Source organism: Cervus elaphus, chromosome 25, assembly GCF_910594005.1.
Source record: "Cervus elaphus chromosome 25, mCerEla1.1, whole genome shotgun sequence".
In the NCBI taxonomy this organism is placed as follows: domain Eukaryota; kingdom Metazoa; phylum Chordata; class Mammalia; order Artiodactyla; family Cervidae; genus Cervus; species Cervus elaphus.
Window position 1 is genome coordinate 11554974 of NC_057839.1, and position 24734 is coordinate 11579707.

Sequence of the window (24734 nt, forward strand, 5' to 3'; positions counted from 1 at the left end):
GTTATGACCAACCTAGACAGCATATTAAAAAGCAGAGACATTACTTTGCCAACAAAGGTCCATGTAGTCAAAGCTATGGTTTTTCCAGAAGTCTTGTATGGATGTGAGAGTTGGACTATAAAGAAAACTGAGCACTGAAGAACTGATGCTTTTGAACTGTGGTGTTCTTGAACTGCAAGGAGATCCAACCAGTCCATCCTAAAGGAAATCAGTCCTAAATATTCATTGGAAGGGACTGATGCTGAAGCTGAAACTCCAATACTTTGGCCACCTGATGTGAAGAACTAACTCATTGAAAAGACTCTGATGCTGGGAAAGATTGAAGGTGGGAGGAGAAGGAGATGACAGAGGATGAGATGGTTGGATGGCATCACCAACTCAATGCACATGAGTTTGAGTAAACTCCGGGAGTTGGTGATGGACAGGGAGGCCTGGCATGCTGCAGTCCGTGTGGTCACAAAGAGTTGAACACAACTGAGCAACTGAACTGAACTGTCACTTCTTTTATTATTATAAAAAAATACACATAAAATATACCATCCTAACTATTTTTGTCCTCTGTCCCCTATTTGTGTCCACTGGTCAGATTTGTTGTAATTACTTCCCCCATCTGATCTTTTCCTCTTTGCCTCTCTCTCTCTCTCTCTCTCTATATATATATATATATATATACACACATATTTTTTTTACACAATTTTTATGTAGCAAAATGTATCCATCTTTTTTTTCATGATTTATTCCATCTCTAATACTTAAGGTACTTGCACATTCTAAGATCCAATGAAAAAAACTCCTATATTTTTCATTGAAAATCGTTTCATCTAAAAAAGTTTTCATCCTTTGCCTTTATTTTCAGCTAAAATATTACAGTTGGGGGACAGAAGAAGATAAAGCACTTTGAAAAACTTTCCCCAGGTGAGAAATCCTTGTCATCATCCTCTCCCTATTCTAAAGAACCACCAGTTTTATTCACCTGGAATTTATTTTGATACATGAGCTAAGTGTCTAACTTTATTTTTTTGGCTCCCTAGAAAAGTTAATTGACTGTCCTATAAAATTTACTGAATAATTCCTTCCTTTCCCCTCTAATCTCTCATGCCACATTTAAAGTAGTATACTAAATAATCCATGTTCACAGTTCATGGCCTGTTTCTGGACTCTAGAGTTTGCACCATCACACTATTTCTATGTGAAGTCCCCATTATTTTATTATAGCTACATAATAATATCTATGTAAGGCAAGCTCTAGCGCCCAATCACTCTTCTTTTCAAGAAATTTCTTGGTTATTTTCACTCATTTGTTCTGTGTAGATTATATCAATCTTTGAATGAAGTTTTTAAAAACCATAATTTTTTTTTTTACTATAATTGCATTAAACTCATAAATATCAGAGCTTCCCAGGTGGTTCAGTGGTAAAGAATCCACCTGTGAAGCAGGAAACATGGGTTCAATCCCTGGGTTGGTAAAATTCCCTGGAGAAGGAAATGGCAACCCACTCCAGGATTCTTGCTTGGGAAATTTCACAGACAGAGGAGCCTGGCGGGCAACAGTCTATGGGGTTGCAAACAGCTGGACACAATTTAACAACTAAACAACAACAAAACAACAACACAAATATCAATGTTTTAAAAAGAGTCATTATGACCACCTATCCAATTACATTGTTATACAGCAGAGCAATTGATTTATCTGTATTTGTTTCACACCAGCAAAGCCTTGCTAAACACAGTATGTGTATGCAAAGATGGCTGACACATATCTTCTAAAAGAGTTCACTGATGATTAATCCACATTAGAACATTGTGAGTGCAATGGAATATGCAGTTGAAGGTACAATTTGATACATTTTGACAGGTATACACCTATGAAATTGTTAACACAATCAAGATAATGACCATAATCATCACTCCCCTGTGTAATCCATTCTCCCATTTGCTACCTCCAGGCAACCGCTGATCTGCCTTCCGTCACTCTAGATTAGTTTGCATTGTTTAGAATTATATATATATGGAGTTGTACAGAATATATTCACTTTTTTGTCTGTTTTTTCCCCTCACCAGGCTTCCCTTGTGGCTCAGACAGTAAGGAATCTGGTTGCAATACAGGAGACCTGGGTTCAGTCCCTGGGTTGGGAAGATCCCCTGGAGAAGAGAATGGCTACCCACTCCAGCATTCTGTCATGGAAAATTTCATTGACAGAGGAGCCAGGCGGGCTACAGTCCATGGGATTGCAGAGAGTCAGACACGACCGAGAGACTAACACTTTCCCCTCGCCATGACTCTGAGGTTCGTTTATCTTATTGCACGTGTCAACAGTTCCTTTTTGTTGCTTGGTAGTATTCCACTCTGTAGATATGCTACAGTCTGTTTCTTCATTCATCTATTAATGGACATTTGGGTTGTTTCCAGTTTTTTACTTTTACTGATGAAGCTGCTATGAACATTCACATACAAGCATATGAATGACTACATGCTTTTGTTTTTCTTGGATAAAGAGCTAGCAGTGGAATGACTGGTCATGTAGTCAGTGTATTTACACCTTTAAAGAAACTGCTGAATTTTTTTTTTCTAAGTGGTTGTACCATTTTGCTTTCCCATCAGGAGATGCCAAGGCAATTCAGTGACTAGCCTGTCAACAAACAGCACTGGAACAATCCGATATACAGGTGCAAAAAACAAAACGAAATAAGCCTCTATCTATACCTCAGACCATATACAAAAAGTTATGCAAAATGGATCACGGACCTAAATGTAAAGCCTAAAGCTCTAAAACTTGTAGGAGAAACTACTGTAAAGATGCTGAGGTTGGGTAAGATTCTGCTGAGGATGTGGCATTTGAGCCACACCTTGGAGAAAGTAGAACTGAAAGGATTCGGTAGCAAACTAGACATTGTAGAGTGAGGGAGGAGTCAGACTTGGTCTGAGTCTCAACTGGTTCTTACTGGCACGATGGCAAGAGACGTACACAGAAGCATGAGGCATAAAGAAGGAGTCGTGGGTTCAGAAGTCAGAAGACAGCATCTGAGTCACCAGCACAAAGTCAAGGTAGACACATCCAGCACACAGCTGGAAGCACCACACTGCAGCACATGGACTAGCTATTATTTGCCTGATAATAACAGATAATGCCATGAGGGTGCATAATGCTACATTCTGTCTTACCAAGACAGAATATGGAATGAGGTAGAATTGAAGACACAATCTTGGGGGAACACCAACATTCAGGTGATGAAGGAATAAAAAAGCAGACAAAACTGCCATGGAAAGACCAGATGAGATGATTATCTTTGACTCCTGTCTTGATCTTCTGTCCTGTATTCAATGTGAGGAAGTCTCATGAGCTCCTTCAAAATACATCTAGAATTCAACCACTCTCACCATCCCCACTGCCATCCCCCTTATTCGAGCCACCAGCAGGTCTCACCTTCATTAAAGCAATCACTTCTTAACCTATCTTCCTGTTTCTTCCCTTGTTCCATACAGGATATTCTTAATAGAGCAACCAGAGAGGCCCTGTATAGGATTTAAGGATTTAAGTTCGAGCAGGTCACTGCTCTGCCTGACATCCTACAATGACTCCGCATCTTACCTAGAGTAAAAGCCTGTCTTTCTAATGCCTACAAGACCTTGCATGGTTGCCTCCTTCCAGCCCCCAACCCTTTGACCTCTTCTCCTGTCCTTCCATTCTGTATCATTCTCCCCCTTTATTCACTCCACTAGATCACCTGAACTGCTTGCCACTCCCTGAATATAACAAGCATGCTCTGCTATAATTGAAAGTGGGGTCTGGCTGCTGCCACTCAAAAGTCAATAAAGAGGCAAGCTGGTGGAAAGAAAAATTTGCTTTATTTTGGATGCTGCCACCTGGGGCAGGTGGGGTGGACTCCTGCCCAAAGGCCGACTCCCCCCACACCTCGACAAACGGGGCAGGAGTTTTTATAGATAGAGGGAGGAGGCTACATGCAGAAACGGCACAGTTAGCCCTGACAGGCATCTTGAGACTGGTCACATGGTGAACTGACCAGTGTCATCTTGATTGTTTTCGGTGCAGTAACTCTTCAATTCCAGCTTCAGTTTGCTTCCATTTCTTTGAGGCAAATTCTAGGAGCCGTGACAGCTGATGACATGGCTACAGTCTGGCCATCACGCGGTTAAGTCTTCCTCCACCTGGGGGAGGTTTCATTATCTATAAAAGGGCTCACAGGACATGGCTCAGAATGTTACCTAGAGCCCCGGAGGAGGAACTAAAGATGCTTGACTTTGCTTACTGACTAAACTGTTATTACTTGGTCTCCTTTGACTGTTTTCCTTTGTTTCTGCATTTTCTCGTTTCTCCAATTAAACTTATTCTTTGGCTGAAGTGTTTCCACAGACAAAAGGCAGGCTGAGGACATGGGGTGGGGAGGTGGGGAAGGACCTTAAGGTCCTGCTCCATTTCGGTACCGCAGGGCCTCCATCCTAATCATCCTTCTGCCTCGATTTCTTCTCCTCAGACATCCAGCTGTGTCATTATTCCAGCCTTTGGTCATTACTGAAAACTGTAACCTACTTGTTTCTTCCATACTGTACCCTCACCACTTCCAACACTGTAACCCCCACTATTTTCCCTCACAGTATCTACTACCTTCTATCATACCACAGAAGTCATCTATTAATTAATATATTCATTTTATTTATTTCTTGTGGTCTGTCTCTCTTATGCTAAAGATATATAACTCCCTAGGACAGAGATCTTTTTAAAAATTTTATTGATTTTTGGCTGCGCTGGGTCTTCATTGCTGCGTGCAGGCTTTCTCTAGTTGCAGTGAGCAGGGGCTATTCTTCATTTTGGTGAGCGGGCTGATTACTGTGGTGGCTTCTCTTGCTGTGGAGCGCAGGCTCTAGGGTACACAGGCTTAGTTGCCCCGTGGGATGTGGAATCTTCTCGGAACAGGGATCAAACCCATGTCCCCTCCACTGGCAGGCGGATTCTCATCCATTGGACCACCAGGGAAGTCTGGGCAGAGATCTTTTTCCCTATTTACTTACATATCCCATATGCCTAGAATGGTACCTGCCCCATAGCAGATAATAAAAATTTCTTAAGTTGAATAAATGAGAAAAATCCTTACTCTGGGCAATTAGAAAGTCATTGTCAACTCTTTATCATATTATTTCAGTGAGCTCCATTTTCCAAATTGGCGTTCCATGGTAAAATAAACTTGGAAAGTGTTAGACTCTATCTGTATCCCTCTGGAAGTATCACAATGCACTTTATACACCAAGAAAACTCCAAGTGCCACAGTAAAGCACCTGCTTTCTTCATTTAACTCAGTTTCCTGGATGGCCAGACTTTTCCATGGCATGCTAATTAATACAGCAATGGTGTTCAGAGTTGGAATGAGGGTCTAAGGAGTGGGCAAGAGATGACGTTGGAAGCAATGTGGACAAACTAGCCTTTTGAAAACATAGGTGATGAAAGGAAGGGGAGAGGAGCGAACTAGCTTGCATTGGCACACTCAGGAGAGAAGAATATTTTTGCACGCTTTTATTTTTAGATACAAGAGGTTGGAACATGTTTGTAAGCTGAGACGAGCTTTAAGAGAAAAAGAGGATAATTTATGAGCCAAGTTCCAGAGAAGGTAGAAAAGAATAGCAAGATCATGATGTAAACATATATATTTTTAAAATAGTAGCTGTCAAACTTTTTTTTTTACTGTGGCCCACACTAACAGATTTCACTTTACATGGCAACTCAGTGCACACATATGCATTAAAAAATAGAAAAATAACTAAAGTAAAAGTTTCACAAACTATTCTTAGCATTACGGTGTGTCATCTGGTGCTATTTTTTATTCTACTCTATTCTATCGCCTCCCATCCCATCCCGTCACATTCCATCCAATTCTGTTTTCTCTCAGTGCTGACCGCAACTCACTAACTTAATTTTATGAGCCAGAATTTTGTCCTTTCTGGCTGCTTTTGGGAGACTTCTTTAAAATGATCTTCAAGTTCAATCCATTCTTCAGTTGTATCCATTCTGCTGTTTATTCCATTGATTTGTTCTTCTACTATATTCTTCAGTGTTTCCACTAGGTTTTTAAAAAGTTGTTTATTTTTCTTGCTTAAAGTTACTAACAAATTCCCTTTCTTCCTTAAGATGTTTATCATGCTTGCTTTAAATCCTTGGTGTCTGTTCCAATATAAACCGTTCAGTTTCTAGTCTTTCTTTCACACTAATAGTGCTCTTCAGGGGTCTGAATTCAGCAGTTTGGACATTGCTCATCGTGAGAAATTTGGGAAAACATAGAAAAGTACAGTATAAATAGCAAAATAAAAACCAGCCATACTTTCACTTCCTGGGAATCACCAGTTGACATTTTAGCACATTTCCTTTCAGTCATACAATCTACATGTATACAGCATATAGCATATTAAATATAATTAGTAAGTATTACATAGAATTTTTGCTCTGGCCTCTTCATTTACCATTAATCTTGAGGTTTTTTCAAAGTTATTAAAATTGTTCATAATTTTTAATGGTTGCAAAATATTCCATCTTAAGGAAATATAGTAATATATTTAACTCTTGGGCATTTAGAAGGTTTCCCATTTTTGCCCTTTAAAAAAAAAATCACTCCAAGTATTTTTGTACATAAAACTTTGTTCATATTTCTGGTTCTTTCCTTTTGGTAAGGTCCTGGACTAAATGAATCTAAGAGAATGGCACTTAAGATCCAAGCTTGCATTGCCAAATTGTCTGCTAGAAGGTTTCACCAGTTTACACTTTACAAACGTGTAAAGTGATTGAGTTCTTACCATCATGCCTATCATCTTCATGTAATTTGCTAATTTGATAGGGGAAAATTGCATTTCATCATTTTTAAAATTTACATGTCTTTTTAAAATTGTTTAACTAGTGATCATTATTTGCTTTTTCTCGTCTGTAAATGTTGAGTTCAGGACCTTTCTCAGTTTTTGCTGCTCTGGAAGGCTAGCAACCAAAGCCTTCTAGCAAAGCGGATTCACTCACAGGAGCCTCTAGTGGAAGACATTTAAAGTGCTTTCTGCACAGGGGACTATATTTGTACTCAATGGCAACAAACCTCCCCTTCACTCTACTCACCTCCCCCAGCTTGAGGTCAGAGCTTTGTATCAGGTGCAGGGGTTGCCCCTGAGGGCAGACAGTGAGCTTCTGTTTGCATAAGTAGAGCTTGAAGGTGATAGTTCAGCCTCAGTTGAAGCCTGAACAGCAGGTTAAAAAGACTGTGTGTGTGTGTGTGTGTGTGTGTGTGTGTGTGTGTGTGTGTGTGTGTGTGTGTGTGTGTGTGTGTGTGTGTGTGTGTGTGTGTGTGTGTGTGTGTGTGTGTGTGTGTGTGTGTGTGTGAGAGAGAGAGAGAGAGAGAGGAGAGAGGGCTGGTCACTCTACTGTATACATTTGAATTTGAGGCACAAACAACTTCAAGACAAGGCTTTCTCTTGGTCTTATAAGAATTCATTTTCAATGTGTCCTATGGATAGCTGCATCCCTAGCGTCACTTTGGAAAGCCCCATTCTTCCCAAACAGAGAGACTTCACAAAGAACCCCTGAGGCAACAACAACAACAAGAATAAATAAAAGCACTCTTTCTAAATGTGGTAATATTATTTTTTTTCAATTCTTACATTAGAATTAAAAATACTAAGTATATCTCCAGGAAATTAATTTATTAAACAATGTAAATAAATACTAGATGAGTACAGAGCCACGAACTCTTGGAGGTCTCATATTGAAGACAACCTCCAAAACAGAGGAATTCTTTCTGTAATGGAGTTGTGTATATTTCACATTTAAATTTACAATAAAAAATGGCTTTGATTTGGGGGTAAAAATCTAAATGTGTGCTACTGCAAACCACTGAGGCCCAGAGCTGAGCAGTCTGTGTTGGTGTGTGTCGGGATGGGAGGGCTAGTCCAGGTGAACTGCAGTAATGAAAATTCCTGAGTCAGTGTAAATAACTTTACTGTTTTAAAACACAGATTTAGACCTTTGCTGACATTCTGAATTCTTGAGGATTTCTAAATCCTGCTCAGGCCACGAAATGCTTGTTTAAGGAGCTGTTGTGCAAGCATAGACTGCCTAGTAAGACCCAGGAGACCACTAAAATATCTTTTTCACAAAGGAATCTCACCTCCCAACTACAATGCCTGAAGATAACACCATTTCAAACCAGATTATGCCAGTTTATCGACAGAATTTCTGGGTTTACCAGATGCATTCTGGTAAAATGCATCTATTATTGGGAGAGGCGCCAACCACTGTCAGCCAATAATGCCCTGCCTTGAGCTTATTTTCAGACTACCTAACTTGTCCTGAAGCAGTAGATTGTGGTGTGGTAGGGGTAGAAAGAACCTGGCCCATGGAGTCCTGTGTTTTGAGAGGCTGCTAGAACTGGGACAGGTTGATGGAAGTTACTGCTCTGCCATTACTGCCTCCACAACGACTTGCAGCAACTCTCAAAGCCTGCTTGCTTCCTCAGCCATCATACTGGACGTACCTACTTGTTGTGACCTTGACATTAGCTTAGTGGCACATGCGACCCAACACTCATGGCAAGTAGTATTACACCACAGGGTGATGCTGCAGTGAAGGGCCTAGACAGCCAGAGAAACGTTTCAAAATCATCTTGGGCGCTCAAGGATTTAGGATAGGTAAGAAGACACAAAAAGGATATAAAAAGTGTGTGTGTGTGTGTGTGAGGAACTAATTCTGGCAGAGTATTAACTCCTACCTTTTTTTTTTTTTAAACTGAAGATAATATGCAGCATCAGAGTCTGAAAGTCTCAAAACTGTGAGAGCAAGTTAAGGTTACAAATCCAGCCGGGCACAGCAAAAAAAACCCATGAGGATCCTTTGAGGATTTCTGGGGTAGAAATATGTAGGAAAATGAACAGGCACATCTTTAATGCGTGCCTATTGCATGCAGAGTGTTACAAAGAGCTAGGTAAGTGGAAATTAAAAAATGAACAGAAAAGGAGGAAACAAAGCAAATGTCCATTGATGGATGAATGAATAAACAAAATGTGGCAGACATAACAAACCATGGAATATTCTTCAGCTTGAGGAATGAAATTCTAACACATACTACGACATGGATGAACCTTGTAAACATTATGTTAATTAAGTAAAATAAGTCAAATATTTTCTGCTTCCATTCATATGAGGTAGGTAGCTAAAAGAGTTAATTTCATAGAGACAGGAAGTAGTATAGAGGTTGCCAAGATGCTGAGGGCAGTGGAGTGGGGAAGAATGGGAGTCATTCTTTAACCAGTACAGAGTTTCAGTTTGGGATGATGGAAAAATTCTGTAAATGGATAGTGGTGATGGTTGCACCAAACTGAATGTACTTAATGTCTCTGAACCCTGCACTTAATATGGCAAATTATATGCTATGTATATTTTAACATGCATACACAGAAAAACAAACAGAAAACAACGACCTCCCAATGCTTGCATTTACAAAAACAAGAAGGGATGCGCAGAATCAAAGAACAGAGTCCCAAAAGGATACAAACCCAGAAGCATCGCTCACATTCGTCTGGAGTCTCAGAAAGCACTTTGGGTGGGTGGGTGGGGGCGGTCCGGGGCATGGGGCTCAGGGGATCCTACTTCCCCCACCAGGGATTGAACCCGTGCCCCTTGCATTGGCGGGACGGAGTCTAAAACACCAAGGAGACGCTTCTCAGTAGGCAGAATACTTACCTATTTACCTGGTTTCCGTGAGTCACCCAGAAACTCGCCGTTTTTTGTTACTCTCTGCAAAACCCAGAGTGCCAGGCACAAATTAGTATCTCAAAGCAGGTAAATCGAATGACTTGGAGGAGGGACAAGGCCCCGAAAGTACCGGAGTTTGGAACCGCGCTCCCATTCACGTTCACGGGTAAACGCCTGGGATGCGCCAGGGCCTAAAGCGAGTAGTCCAGGTTCCCGCCTGCGAGTTTATGCCCCCAAGTCAGTGCCAGTCCTCGCGAAGGAAGCCCCTGGACGTTATGAGCTCGAGGTCTCGGGCCCAAGGGCAGAGAACTGAGGCAGTGCCTGCCGAGGGTCCTGCCGCCTCCTCTGCATTGCGGCGTGGCATCACGCGTAACTCCGGGAGGGCTCGTGGAGCACCCAAATCGCCGAGGGAAAATATCCGAAACGTACAGTCCAGGGAAATGACTCCGCGCACGCCCAGTTGCCCCAGAGAAGGCGACGTGGGGGTCTCGGGGAAGAAAAAGCCTAGCCGCCCGAAGCCCAGGCGGAGGGAAGCTCCGGAGCCCACCGGCCGCACTCGCAAAACTCCCGCCGCTTCCCGAGCTCTGGCTCGGGACGGGCTCCGCGCCGCGCCGCCGCCAGGAGGCAGGCCTCGCCCACTGGGGCACCACCCGGCCCGCAAGAGCCCCGCCGCTTTCCGCGTCCGTCCGAGCGGGGCGTGCCGCAGCCGGGGTCGCAGCGACGGCCCCCGCCCGCGTCACGCAGTTTATTTTCAACCGAGGCCGAGAGCTGGGAGCCCTTTGGGGAGGCAGTTCCGAGGATAGGGATCAAGCAAGGAGAAAGCGGGAAGCGCGGACAACGGAATGCTAGGGTTTCCGCGAAACTCCCGGGAGTTTCACGAGCGCGGAGCTAGAGGTGGTACACAAATATGTAGCTTAACTAAAGCAAGCAAAACAAGTGGGGTGCCCGAATGCGAGGCTTTAGTAAAGCTCACCCAAATCTCTTGTTAAAACTGCCTCTGCAGCGATTCTCCCGGATTGATTTTCCGCTTTGACCTTCAGTAAATCCTAACACTTTCCCCTGAGTGGCCAGAAGATAACTTGGCCACGTTTTTTCCCCAAAGGTTTCCAGGGAAAAGCTCTTAACCCTTTCGGGAAGGACCTTCGGACAGTACAAATGGAAGGCAAAGTCAATCCCCGAGCCCTTCTTGGTCATACAAGTTCACAGAGGTGGTAACAGAAGGAACGACGGCTGTAACTGACCATCTAAAATAACTAATGGTCTGCGAACAAATTCTTCCTCCCCGTTTCAATGTTAAATGCTTCGCCACACACCAGCCCTCAATGCAGAGAAAATCACGGTGTTTATTTAGATAAAACTTAAACTTTCAAATGTAAAAGTGAACTCCTTGGTAAGGACTCCTGGCTACATCAACAAAGCAATGTAATGCCTGATTAGCAGTACTGATTAATGTTGGCTCAGGTTAATGCCCATTACAATACTTAAATGATTCAGCCATATATCAAACGAGAGTCAGTGAAAAATAACTTATTTAAGACTTTGAGGCGTTCTTATAGATCTTTCAAAGATCTGTGATGGACTTTATGGGTCATTTGTAACTATAACTGGTTGATAGCTGTCCTTAGCAACAAAAACTCGATTTAAAAAGAAGTCTTAGATGGGTTAACAGTTTGTTGTTGAGACTCTGTGATTGATAAGAGAAGCAATGAAACGTCTGGAAACGTGAAAATTGCTAGGTCCATAAAGTGATATATTAATATATAAGGGCAGCTGATTGTTCCTCCATGAAGCCATTCATTTTTGATCCTCAGTTCTTGTCAAGCCGTCATTTTATACAATTTTGAGGCAAGTCCCCAGTTTGAAATAAAGTGTCTTAGGAAATGCAAAAATCCAAGATGTATAGCTGTGTGAGTATTTATTGGGATTTTTCCACTTGCCAAAGTAAAAAGGAGCTGGTGATAGATAGGTGTACTTAAAATACAATCATATTTGGATTACTTCCACTACTCTGTAACCCGAAAAGGAAAACTGAGTTGAACAGAACTTGAATCTTCTTTTTAAAAATTATTTCGTTTCTTCTCACAATACCTATTGGAAATAGTGTATTAAAAAGTACATTTTAAAAAACTGGCGTGAAAGTTTTAAATTTATCATTGTAGTTTCTATTATTAAGCCTGACTGTGTAGAGATACGTGTATTTGTTTAGTAATTTAAGCACTTTTAGATTACTGTGGAGTGTTGATTAGAACATCCCAACTTACTGACAACTATAGAAACCCTTACCCCATTATGAAAGAACTCTTTTGAGTCACTCCTAGAAGCAGTTTTGTGTATGTGTGTGTGTGTGTATTTGGGTTTCCACTAAAAATTTGTTTCTTCTCTGCATTCAATGGTTACTTTCTTTATTCCCATGAAATCTGTCAGATCCTCTCATTAGAGTGGCTTAGTTTAGTTGTCAACTTTCTAGGGTATTCAATTTCAGATAGTGACTAAAACGCCACCCTAACAGCATTTTTATTAACAGATGGTGGAAAACAAACGTCTTTGAAGAAGAACCGAAGGGGACAGGTTAAAAAGTCAATAAACAATTATTATTGCGCTTCAACTGGTGGGGGCGGGCGGGGGTAGTTCTCATCAAATTCCGTGGGGAGCCGCTCGTTCTATCTGGAGGATATGGAACAACCCAGCAAATCTCAGGGCCGTTCCCCAGGAACCACCTCAGACGACCCTCAGGGGTGGTCGTACCCTGGCTAGACGGTTCCAATAGGCCATCGAGTGGTCAACCTGTGGCGTCCCAGGAGTGTTTCTGGGGTTCGACTTGAGGGCCCATTGAATAGGAGACTGGGAACTCGACCTCGTGCCGCGGCCCTTGGTCAGACCACCACGAGCCTGCGCGAAACTCAGGTCTCAGCCCCTTTGGGAGGGCATGGTGGGGTCCCGTCTCCTCCCCCCCTCTTCACAGTGGCTGCTCCCTCCTCCGGTGAACTTTCTCTCGGAGCAGGGCTGATTTCCTAGGCTTTCTTTCCCTAGCCTTGGCAGCGCTCTGACGTGCACACCATGTGACCGGCCTCCTTCAGCTATAAGCCGGGGGAAGGTCCGCCCTCTCCTGGACTCAGCCCTCTCCTCCAACGAGCTCTGTCCCTAGACTCTCGACCGTCCCGCACCCTCCCGGGCGCCCGCCACTCTTGACTTGTTCGCTCGGTACCCCGCCAACCCCTCCTCGACGGACGCGGCGAGGGGCTGCTGGTGGAGAAAGGAAGGTCAAGTCCCCCCGCCCAGGCGGGGTGCGCCCCGAGCCAAGCCAGCGCAGAGATCGCGGGACCACCGCGGCGGCGCAGGAGTTACAAAGTCGCAGCGCGAGCCTCGGCCGCTGCGCGCAGCCCCAGCGCCGCAGCTCCCGCAGCCGCGGAGCACCGTCCCCCCACCCCCGCCTCCCCCACCCCGCCCAGCGTGGCGCCCCCGGGCCAGGCCCGCCACCCGGGACCTGGGCTGGGGTGCGGCGGGAACCCGGAGCCCGGCGCCCCTATGGGCCGCCTCGCCGCCGCCGCCGCGCCACAGCTATGACCCTGAGCACGGAGATGTCCGATGCCTCCGGCCTCGCCGAGGAGACAGACATCGACGTGGTGGGGGAGGGCGAGGACGAGGACGACGAGGAAGAGGAGGACGACGACGAGGGCGGCGTCGGCGGCGGCGGCGGGCACCGCCTGGCTGTCCCCGCGCGGCGGCGGCGGCGGCGGCGCTCGTACGCCGGGGAAGACGAGCTGGAGGACCTGGAGGAGGAGGACGACGACGATGACGTCCTGCTGGCTCCGCGGACCCGGGGCTCCCCGGCGCCCCCGGGTCCAGCCCCGGGGGCGGGGGCCGGGGCCGGGGGCGGCAGCGGCGCGGGCACGGGCGGCGGCGGCGTGGGCGCGGGCGCGGGCGGCGGCGCCAAGAACCCGCTGGTGAAGCCGCCCTACTCGTACATCGCGCTCATCACCATGGCCATCCTGCAGAGCCCCAAGAAGCGGCTGACGCTGAGCGAGATCTGCGAGTTCATCAGCGGCCGCTTCCCGTACTACCGGGAGAAGTTCCCCGACTGGCAGAACAGCATCCGCCACAACCTCTCGCTCAACGACTGCTTCGTCAAGATCCCCCGCGAGCCCGGCAACCCCGGCAAAGGCAACTACTGGACGCTCGACCCCGAGTCCGCCGACATGTTCGACAACGGCAGCTTCCTGCGCCGGAGGAAGCGCTTCAAGCGGCAGCCGCTGCTCCCGCCCAACGCCGCCGCCGCCGAGTCGCTGCTGCTGCGCGGCGCGGGGGGCGCGGGGGGCGCAGGGGACCCGGCCGCCGCCGCCGCCGCCGCGCTTTTCCCGCCCGCGCCCCCGCCGCCCCCGCACGCCTACGGCTACGGCCCCTACGGCTGCGGCTACGGCCTGCAGCTGCCGCCCTACGCGCCGCCCTCGGCCCTCTTCGCCGCCGCGGCCGCCGCCGCCGCCGCCTTCCACCCGCACTCGCCTCCACCGCCCCCGCCGCCGCCGCCGCCGCCGCCGCCCCACGGCGCGGCCGCCGAGCTGGCCCGGACCGCCTTCGGCTACCGGCCGCACCCGCTCGGCGCCGCCCTGCCCGGCCCCCTGCAGGCCTCGGCGGCCAAGGCGGGCGGCCCGGGCGCCTCGACGCTGGCGCGCTCGCCCTTCTCCATCGAGAGCATCATCGGGGGCAGCCTGGGCCCGGCCGCCGCCGCCGCCGCCGCCGCGCAGGCCGCCGTGGCCGTGCAGGCCTCGCCCTCCCCATCTCCCGGGACGCCCTCCGCGCCCGGGGCCGGCGACGGCGGCGGCGGCGGCTGTGCGGCTCAGGCGGCCGTGGGCCCGGCCGCCGCGCTCACCCGCTCGCTCGTGGCCGCCGCCGCCGCCGCTGCCTCCTCCGTCTCCTCCTCGGCCGCCCTGGGGACTCTGCACCAAGGGACTGCCCTGTCCAGTGTGGAGAACTTTACTGCTAGGATCTCAAATTGTTAATAACGCTATGTTAGCGCGCTTGAGAAAGAGAAGGTAGGAATCATGGCTCCTATTTTCATCTGGGTGGTTTTGTATTTTGTTCCCTCCTCCCGGCGCGGCCCCTCCCGACCTCGCGCCCCCATTTCGTCGCTTGGGATTCTCAGACGAAACTGTTTGGCAACTTATCGGGCGCTCTTTTCGGCTCCGCAGGTCCCCCTATTTATGCAAAGTCGCCCTATGCTGCAGCCCCTCGACCTGGGGTGGGGAGGAAGAGGGTGCTGGTGGAGATCCGCCCTGTCTAGGGACAAGGGGCTTCCTTGACTTTGGGAACATTTTTAAAAAATCTAAGCCTTTTTGAGGTCTAGAGAGTCTCAGGTCCAGGCGTTAAAAGAAAAAAGAGAGATCAATAATGTTCTACAAAAGAGTAATGCAAAAATAGTAAAGGTCCCGAAGAATGCCAGAGAAGCAATAGTTTTTATTTGAGGACATTTGTCTGGTGTACTTTTTCATGAAAAGGAAAAAATGATTAACATGTTTACACAAGGAAAAAAGTCAAAATTATCATTTCTTATTTTAACCTGTGTTTTGTATCATAATAGACATGCGGAATTTTTATTTTGTACTTACTGCGTATTCTTTACAAGGAGTATTGTAAATTTTAACTGGCAATTATTGTACTATTCTAATGTAAGATTTTTACACTTTTTCAGAAATAAATGCTTAATTTTCAAAGAAAATTCTCCAAAAGAATCGACTTTAGTCATCCCCTTCTTAGTTTATTTTCTTTTCTGTTAAAAAAAGTTTCCTTGTGGGTTAAGTAGGAACCCATTATAGAAGAAAAAAGTTATATTTTCAGAGACAACTTAACAAAAACATCGTGCCATGATTTTTCATTTATACTAAGTCAAAACCATTGCAGGGGATCAGAAATTATTTTTAAATGACTACAAATAAAAGTTACTTTGGTATACATTTCCAAATCTTATTTGATTCCATTTTGAAGAGCACTGAGGATACTTAAAAGCCACAGTTCTCTAAGATAATTTTATAAAACTTTAAATTTTATTTTGGAGCTTCCCACTCCATTTAGTTTCCACTCACTTCTGAGCACAATATCCTATATATCTGTAAAAACTCTGCAACATAAGGTTATATTTTAATGGGAGTAAGTAACAAATCTATGACTTTTGAATTAAAAATTTATTAGAAAAAATTTGATAGAGGTCATCATCAGTTAAATAGCTTTCATCAAACAAAATATATAGATAAAATAAATTGTATTTGAAAGCTCTAGTGTTTAAAGCTATTTTCTTTGACAGAATTCCAGTAGTTGCATAAAGAACTTTTTATTCTAAAAGGCAGTGTTAACTTCAAAATTCTAGTTGAAATGAATAACTTAGAGTATGTAAAGAAAATCTTTTAATTTCCAGGTACTATACTCTTTAAAGAATGAAAATGCATCAGGTGTTTTTTGAACTACTTATATTTAAAAAATTTAGGTGATACAGGATCTCTTTTTTCAAATTTTATTTTCCTTACCTAGTTATTGAAGGTAGTTTATAGTTCTTTAAAAAGATAAGACTAGTTTTGGTTACTACCAGTAATGTGGGCTTCAGATAAAACGAAGGCATAGTAATTTGCATGCTTAATATCTGTGAATTGTTAATTTTTTCAAATATCTGGACAGGTATCTGAAGAGCTGGCGATTTAACCTAGCAAATTAACAAAGGCCACATTATAGGCCAATATTTTGCAGTGCCATTCATTCTTTGATGCCCTGTCCTTCCCTCCCTTTGGGGGGAGGTAAAACAACTGACCCTCACAGCCTCAAAATTAAGTTCTGCCTTTTTTCCCCTATGAAATATTTGAAAGAGGGGAAATAAGAGGCTAAAGTAAACACAATCATCCCCAAGTTTATCACTGATACCTAGATACAAGTTGAAATTCGTTAGACCAAAGTCTTTTTTTGAAAAGTTACTTTTACCCTAGCCCACCTAAGGAAGAGGAGACACTGGAACCCGGAAGGTCTGGATGTCACTGGCGCCCCGGGTGGACAGACTTTAGCAGGCGGAATCCAAACCGCACAAGCACTGCTGGCGGGCCTCGAAGCCTTCTGTAAGTCATAGATCTGAATTTTTATCTGAAAGTAATTAGGGAGAGAGCGCGAAAGAACAAAATCGTGTGTCTCACTATTTGCGTGATGCTTGGGTATCCTGAACCTGGGAGTCCCGGCTAATCCCTTTCTCTATCCAAATTTCCGCATCTTTAAAAAAGTGCCGGGACGCGCTCCACCTCCCAGGCCGTCAGTGCTTTTAAGAGAAAGGCAAGAAAGCCTGGGCTATCCAGCGCTGCCCTCGGTCCGGGACCCGGAGCCGGGGTCCCGCTTCCCCCGCAAGTGCGTCGTGAGTGGTGAATCCTGAGAAAAGGTGGAGCCGACCCGCCTGCCTCAGTCTCGACTGGTGCGCCCTGCGAGTGCGGCTCCTCCACTACCGCCGGGTTTGGGGTTCCCCCGTCGGCTCTGCTGGCTCCGCGGGCCTGGCCGACGGCTGGCCGACCTATGGGAAAGCGAAGGCCGCGGGGCAGGCGAGGGGTGGGCGGTGGGCCGCCAGGCGAGGGCCGCGGGGCAAGCGAGGAGCGAACCTCGGGCAGTGGGCCCGGTGAGCCAGGAGCTCGGGGCGCGCCCCGTCAGGCCGCGGGGCGAGCAGGTGCTGGAACAAAGGCCGCCCGGCTACCGCGGCCTTTGATGGGCAAGGACGTCTCCTCCCCGGGCTCCTCATTCGCATGCAAATCCAGCTCTGGTCCCCTTTTCTTTGAAGGCAAACAGAAGGATGTTTGTGTGTTTGTAAGGACGAAACCGGCTTGAACAAGCCTTCCTCAATAGGCTGGGTCTCGAAAAATAAACCAGTTGGACAAACATTGGACACCAGCTCTCCTCCTCCCGACTACAAAGTGTGGATTTGCTACAACTCATTAACCCGAGGCTTTTCTCCCCTTCTCCTTGTTTCTCTGCTCATCAAACGCCCCCGTAGAGCCTGGAGACAAACGACCGAAGCGCAGTCGGGAGGGAATTGCAGTTAATGGGGAGAGGGATATATTGGGGCTAATGGTTCAGGCAGCTCCCGGAGAAGGACCACACAAAAAGGAGCCTCTCCATTCAGGACTCTGTTATGCGGCGGAGATTTAATCTGCAGCTAGATTTAGCCAAATGTTATCTATTGCGGGGGTAATGAAGCCCTTATGGATTGAATTGTTCCTTGTACCACACATGGTGTCATGACCTTAGATCATTTCTTGGTTGATTTCTTTTTTTCTCTATTGGGTAATTATTTTATTTCTTTAAAATAAGAAGCTAGCGCTTCTGCTCAACAATGTATTTCCTCTCCATCCCCATCCTGTGATTTTAAGAGGCCCTTCCCTTCCTCTTCGAAAAGAAACTGAGGGGAAGGGGAAAAAAATTACTAGGATTTTCTGCATGTTTTACTACGGCATCTTGTTTGCACATCTCTCCTTCCTGCCCCCTACTCAGTGGCCCATTCCTGCCCAAACTTTCTGCTGATGGAATTGGAATTTGGGATATATTTGTTATCACACTTCTTACAGTGTATGGAGTGAGAATCCATCTGTGGGGGGCTGGAGGTTTCCGCCCTTCACAGGTCTTTTTTTATTGTTTTTTTTTAAATCCACCATTTCTTCCTCTAGCCTGTCCTCTGAGAGAACTGGAGGAGGTGGTTATTCTGATGGAAGGTGATTATTTTGATGGAATACCAGCCCATGTCATTTATTAAAGGCTGTCTGAGGCCAGCGGTTGTGCCTGTTTTGTTTTTCTCTCTAGCTCTGGTGGTTCTGATTTCCGTGCTTGACTGAGGACCAAGCTTGGAGCAACTAACAGTGTTATTGCAACTGCTATTGATGGGTAGGGATCTGATGTTACTATCTGAAGCCAGGAATTAAGAACTCTAGTTTTCCTTGAGAAATTCTCTGCTGGCTACACATTTTGCTCACACCTGTTTTTATTACGGACTGAGAAGAGTCATTTGGGGGCAAATTAAAGGCCATATCAGCATCAAACTCCATCCAAGTCAGAAATCTGCCCAGGAAGCAGCTTGGTTTCTCTGGGCTCCTCCAATGGGACTAATTGGAATGCCAGGGGTCCCCTTCCCCCTTTAGAAAGGAACCAGACAAGGATAGTCCTGGGGGGCAGAGGACAAGTGAAGTGGGCCCGGCGTTGTCAGTTTCCATTCTTGTCTTTACTGGTTTCCTAGTGTTACAGTTGGGTCACACACATACACACACAGGCATGCATGCTTATTGCCCGTCAGCTGCCACTTGCCTCCCTTTCCCCCTATGATTTTGTAATTAGGCATATGCTTTTTGTTGGTAAATGTGTTTGATGTCACAGCCAGTGAAACGTGGAGTGTTTATAGGGCCACGAATGTAAATGTGTAAATATGTTTAGTGTAAAATCTGGCCCTTCGACTTTAGCAATAAATACCCTGCCAACTCAGATACAATTACATTTGACAGAAAGATGGAGAATCTGATCATGACCAGCTGCTCAGGGCTCTTTCGGTCTTAAACTTTCCCAACTGAATTCACTTTTCAGATAATTTCTTTGCATGTCACATCTCTCTAATCACATCTTTCCCTTAATATGAACAGTTTTGGGCTCCTTTCTTTTTACTGTTGGCCCCTCTGGTGTGCAGGAAACTTCGTGGTTCACTCCTGCTTCTATACCTGGAAAATTCTATTCAATAACAAGTAAAAAAACACACATAGAAAACAACTGATTTTTATCATTGAACCCCCATTTTGAGTCCCCAGTCTCTGGGTGTGATAAGGAAGAGAAGTGAGGATAAAATATGTAAGCTTCATATTTCTAATTTTCCTTGTCCTTAGCATTAAATCGTAATTTTAAAAACTGCTTTAAGCTAGTCTAACTTTTAAGTGAGCACATTGTGTAACCAGCTTCAAGCCAAGAAGTAGATGTTACCAGTACCCCGGAACCCCTTTCCTGTCTATTCCAGTCACTACCCACAGCACACATTAACTTTTCAAAGGACTTTCACTAATATTTCTCTCAACTACACTGTGAAATAGTGAGGACAATAATCATTATTGACCCCACTTTACAAATAAAGGTATAAAGGCTCAAATGATATGACTTGCCCAAGGTCACAGCTACTGAGATGTCAGCATTTAAATCCCATTTTATTTACATTACATCACACTACCGTGTTACCATCATTGTGATTGATTAAATGTCCACCCTGGTAGGGCAATTGCCTTAGAGGTCGCTGTGTAGAAGAGTCATTTATTTCTTATACATTTTTTGTTTTTGCTAGGTTCTCTTCCCTGCCACCTGTACTCGGGGCTTCCCAGAGATACCCAGCCCATTTTGGATGCATTTGGAATTGAACGCTGATTATTCAGAAATATCAGCTTCCTCCACCTAGTTCTGTATATTTTTTCCTAGCATTGCTTTTTTTCTTTGCATCAGCAGTCTTCTTTAAAACATTATACATACACACACACAACACACACACAGAGACAACTTAACCTTTTTCACTGCTGTCCTATTTGTCCATTTCCTTAGCTTCTCTTACTGATTGTTAATGCTTAAAATCTACCAAACTGGCAGAACTTTTTTTGCTAAACTGTTCAGTAGGTCTTTTAAACCAGACTTAGGGTCTCACCCTTTTCATGTGGAAATGAACGTGTTAAGAGTCATATCAACTGACTCAACATTTAGTGAGAAAGCAAATCTTTTTTTTTTTTTTTTGGAGAATATGTGCACCCCACACCCTCTCGGCAATTTTACTGTCTTTGAACAGCTGCATATCAGGTGTTGAGTGGGTTCCTTTAGCTCCTGCACAGTGAACGCCAGGCACTGGAGTCTCTTGAGGGCCAATCCTACCTGAAGCTCCAAACTTACTGGCCACCAGTCTCCCTGAAATGCCTTGGAGGTGGGGGGGAGGGGGAGGGAATTCCAGACCACCTGCTGGAAGAACATCTTTCCCTGGATGTGACGAGCTTATCCTTGCCAGTCGCTAGCAGAAGCTTCACTGAAACCTGGCCTCCTCCAGGCAGGCTCTGGAGCCGCTATTTGTCCCTTATGAGGCCACCCAGGCTGGAGCCAGTGTGGGGATTTCATCGAATTGTGAGTTGCAACCAGGAAGGAAAGTGTTTGTGCCGATTTTTTCAAGAAACAGGGCTTAATGCAAGGTAACACTGATTTTGCAGAGAAAAAGTGTCTTTGTTTTTTTGTGTTAAAGCACACTGTATTTAATGCTTCCATCTTTAAATGGGTAACCATTTAATCTTTAAATGGGTAATCAAGGAAATGCCAAGTCTGGATTCACTAGATTAGCCTGAGTGTTTTCCTATGGAAATACACACACACACATATACACGTACATATGTAATTTCTTTAAGCTTCTTATTTTGTATTGGGGTACAGCTGATTAACAATGTCATGGTAGTGTCCGGTGAACAGAAAAAGGACTCAGGCAAACATACACATGTGTCCATCAGAGAAAGTGTTTTTGCAAATGCTTTCTTCCCCTTCTAAATTCTAAGTTGTAAAAGACAACAAAACCCCATTTCAGGAAGAAACGCAGTCTATTGAAATCAGATTCTTTATCTCAAGAATATGGAAAACCCTAATTCTGAATTTGAAATTAGGAGGTCTGGAAAGATAATTTTCTAATCTTAAAGTGAGAGTGTCTCTATTTTTCAAGATAGGATGTTTCCCTTTATGTAAGATGCTACTGTTAAGGAGAATATATCTGGTCCATTAGGCAGAATGCAATTCTGTGTAATGCATCCATAGGTCCAGCGAGTCCCTGGAGCACCAGGAAAGGATGGATCTGAGGCCATGGGCCCTGCCCGGGTCTGTCTGTCCCAGAGGGACACAGAAACAATCTACGGAGTCTCTCTTAATTGCAACTCTGATCAATAACAGACTGGCAAAGAAAGGGGGAGCAGATAATAATTATGGCATAGAGCAGAAGCTTCTTTGAGCACTAGGTTAGGAATTTCCTTTAATATAACTAAAAGGCTGATATTTTCAGCCATGAAAGGTGTGACATATTTTCTGACAAGTCAGTAATGAAGGATTATTATGAATGAACAATAATTTGGTTTTTCATTTCTATTTTTATTTTTTATGCAGAGTTTCATATATATGAAAATGACTGTGACAAGATTGTATTCTGTTAAATGAGGGGGGAAAATCACAAACCAAAAAACCAAAACCCTCCAAAGGCTGCAACAGAAGAAATAAGACTCAGTTAAAAATAAATACTAGATCAGTTTTCTTCACACTCATTTATATTTGAGGGGAGTGTGGTGATGGGTTTTGAGAATCAATAGGCCAATTTACATGAAAATATTTTGGAAAACATAAAACCTACACACATGTATAGACTGATGGTTCTTTTGTGGCTTCTTTCCCACTTTCATATTCTTCCAGAAAATAAAAAGAAAAACCTCTAAACTTTGGAGTATACCCAAATCCTTAAAGTAGTGAAGTGAAACTTTTGCCCTCATGTAAAGCTCATCTTTCTTCAACATTCCCACCCTATCTATGAAATAAATCATTATTTAACCCTTTCTAGAGATAATGAGGGAAAAAGGTGGCATTGTGTTTTTTCTTACCTCAGTGAGATGTATATTTGGACAGATAACTTTCTCCTCCCTTCTAAAATAAACAAACCAATGGTGTTTTAAATCCCTCTTCTAGTCTCTTGTTCTATTTCTTTTCTCTAATTATTTATCTACTGATCATCTCTTTAACCTCTAAGCTTTGAAAAGTGGGATTAGTCTGCAGTATTTATTGAGCACCTGCTACACTGCAAATCCCTTTATTCCCAATTTAAATATAGGGAACAAATGCAAGAATTCCCACCACCAAGTTGCCTCTAATAACAGAAACATACACTCACTCAACAAGAGAAACAAGCCATTTCAGCAGCAAACAATGGGGTGGGGGGAAGGCTAGGAAGATCTTTTTTCACTTCTCCACTTAATAGAGCCATTAAAAAACAAAAAACAAAAAACCCCAAAACTCAATTGTCTGTAAACTAAACTGAAGTTGCTTCTTAAAACTATCTTTCTGGTGTGGCAGTTCATTCACAAAGCACCTAAAAGAGCTAGGTGCCTGTGTGGTATGGAGGCACTAAACTCCTCCACTCAGAGAACTAGGAATTTGAGTTTCTTCTCAAGTTTTTAAGGATTTTTACCAATCATTCACCCATCAGTCTTATCCCTAGCCACCAGTTCAATCAGTGAAGAACTGAAAAGGAGGGGGAGGATCTTCATGATCAGGCTTATCACAAAATGCTCATACCACTGTGAACTGGGACTGGGATCTACAAGGAATGCGTTTATGTTCACATGCGTTTGTGGAAAGACTCAGATACAGAGGCACAGTGAAAAGCCCTTGGGGCATTTTTTCCTGTTCTTAAACATAGTATTCCAAACCAAAGAAAAACTTTAAATTTTTAAAAATTTTAAAGAAAAAATATTTTCTTGTATTCTTTTCTCACTTCTAAATATTTTCCACTTGCAGACACTGTAGACACACTAATATGCAAACTCAGAGAAGTTAGGGTTCGGAAGAGTTTTTCAGGACTCAAGCATTAAGCTCACCTTAAAGTTCTCTCAAGAAACAGGGCAGGTCACCAAGTTTGGGTCTTGTTTTCTTCAAAAGGAACCAGGGGTACAGAGGACAAAAATAAGATGTTGAGGCGCTGTGTTCTGTTGGTCTATTTAAGGAATTTAATATTTCTTGGCCTTCCTCCCCCTTCTCCCACTCTCCTCCCATCTGCATATTTAGCAGGACTCCAGCAAACCATCCCCCACACGTCATTAGAACTGTGTGGGATGGGATCCCTTATTTTGGGGAGTTGGTGGGTGCGAGTTGTTATTGTAACTCTATTCTGTAACTAAAGCTCTGGCATGTAATAAATCTCTCCCCAAAGACTTTTGGATCTTTGATTTGAAAAATCGGATTCCTTTTGTGGAAACAGTTGACAGGAACCTAAAAGGATTAGTTGCATTCCACATAGGATAATTTTTACTGGCAACATTTTGAAACGATTTGGTCCCTTTCAGACCTTAAACAATGTCCAGAAAAACGATCTAACGAGACTTGTATTGTTTTCCTTTGTCTGTGAATCCGTTTGCCGCTTGTGCCAACGTCTCCGTAGGGTTTTGACAGGGTGCTGCTCCCGAGCAGTGCACCAAATTAATTTTTGATCGCCCTTTCTACTTGGTTTACCTCCTTCGGCCAGGGGCGCAGCAGTGTTTTCCCCTCGCCAGCCCCTGAAATGAAGCGGGAGCCGGTGGTCTGTCTCTCGGTGGCGCCGCGTCTGGGAGGGGGCGCAGGGACTCGTCGCGACTCAGCGAGGCCCGCGCGCCCGGGGCGCAACCGCCGGGCCCTCGATCGCCAACAGCTCCGGCTCTCGGACTGGGCAGGGGTCGGCGAGGCTGCGCGCACTTCCTAACCCTTCGCCGTCTGACAGTCCTGGGGCTCTCTGTCCAACAGAACGCGATGCTGAAAGCGAGAGGGCGAAAAGGGAGATCATTTTGCTTCTCCTTCCTCCCTAAGTACCCCCCCCCCGCCCCGAAAAAGAGCCCCAAACACAAACCCAGGAGAGGCCTGCCTCCTCCCAGCAGACAGCCGCTGTGCTGCTGCGCGCGGGCCGCGGGCGACCGCGCTCCCCGCCTCCCCCGGCCCTCTCCACTGTTTATTTTGTTGTCAGCGGACTTATCAAGATGTTAGTTTGCTGGAGGTTCTGACCTGCCCGGGCGCTTTGGCTGCTCAGCCCAAGCTTTCCCCTCTGTTTTTACACCTGCACAAACTCCACCGCACTCCCCTGTCTGATTTATGGCCCAATTAAAGGTTCAGTGTTCTTGAAGCCACCCGCGCTGCTCCGGGCCACGGCGGGCGCAGGAATGCGCGGGGCCCGGCCGCTCTGCGCGCGACGACCCGGAGCGCGCGGCCGCCGGGCGGCGCGGGTGA

At 45.3% G+C, this 24734-nt stretch overlaps 1 protein-coding gene across 1 annotated transcript; it reads left to right on the forward strand.

The window, feature by feature from the left end:
* The first annotated feature begins 13173 nt into the window (after positions 1 to 13173).
* Positions 13174 to 16816, forward strand: FOXD1 (forkhead box D1). Its single transcript, XM_043887866.1, has 2 exons — positions 13174 to 14764; positions 16700 to 16816. The coding sequence occupies exon 1, from the start codon at positions 13295 to 13297 to the stop codon at positions 14729 to 14731; it is 1437 nt and encodes a 478-aa protein (XP_043743801.1). The 5' UTR covers positions 13174 to 13294; the 3' UTR covers positions 14732 to 14764; positions 16700 to 16816.
* The last annotated feature ends 7918 nt before the right edge of the window (positions 16817 to 24734 follow it).

What these genes read in the sequence shown, in the direction of transcription:
- FOXD1 (XM_043887866.1), top strand. Translation starts at nt 13,295, where the DNA reads ATGACCCTGAGCACGGAGATGTCCGATGCCTCCGGCCTCGCCGAGGAG.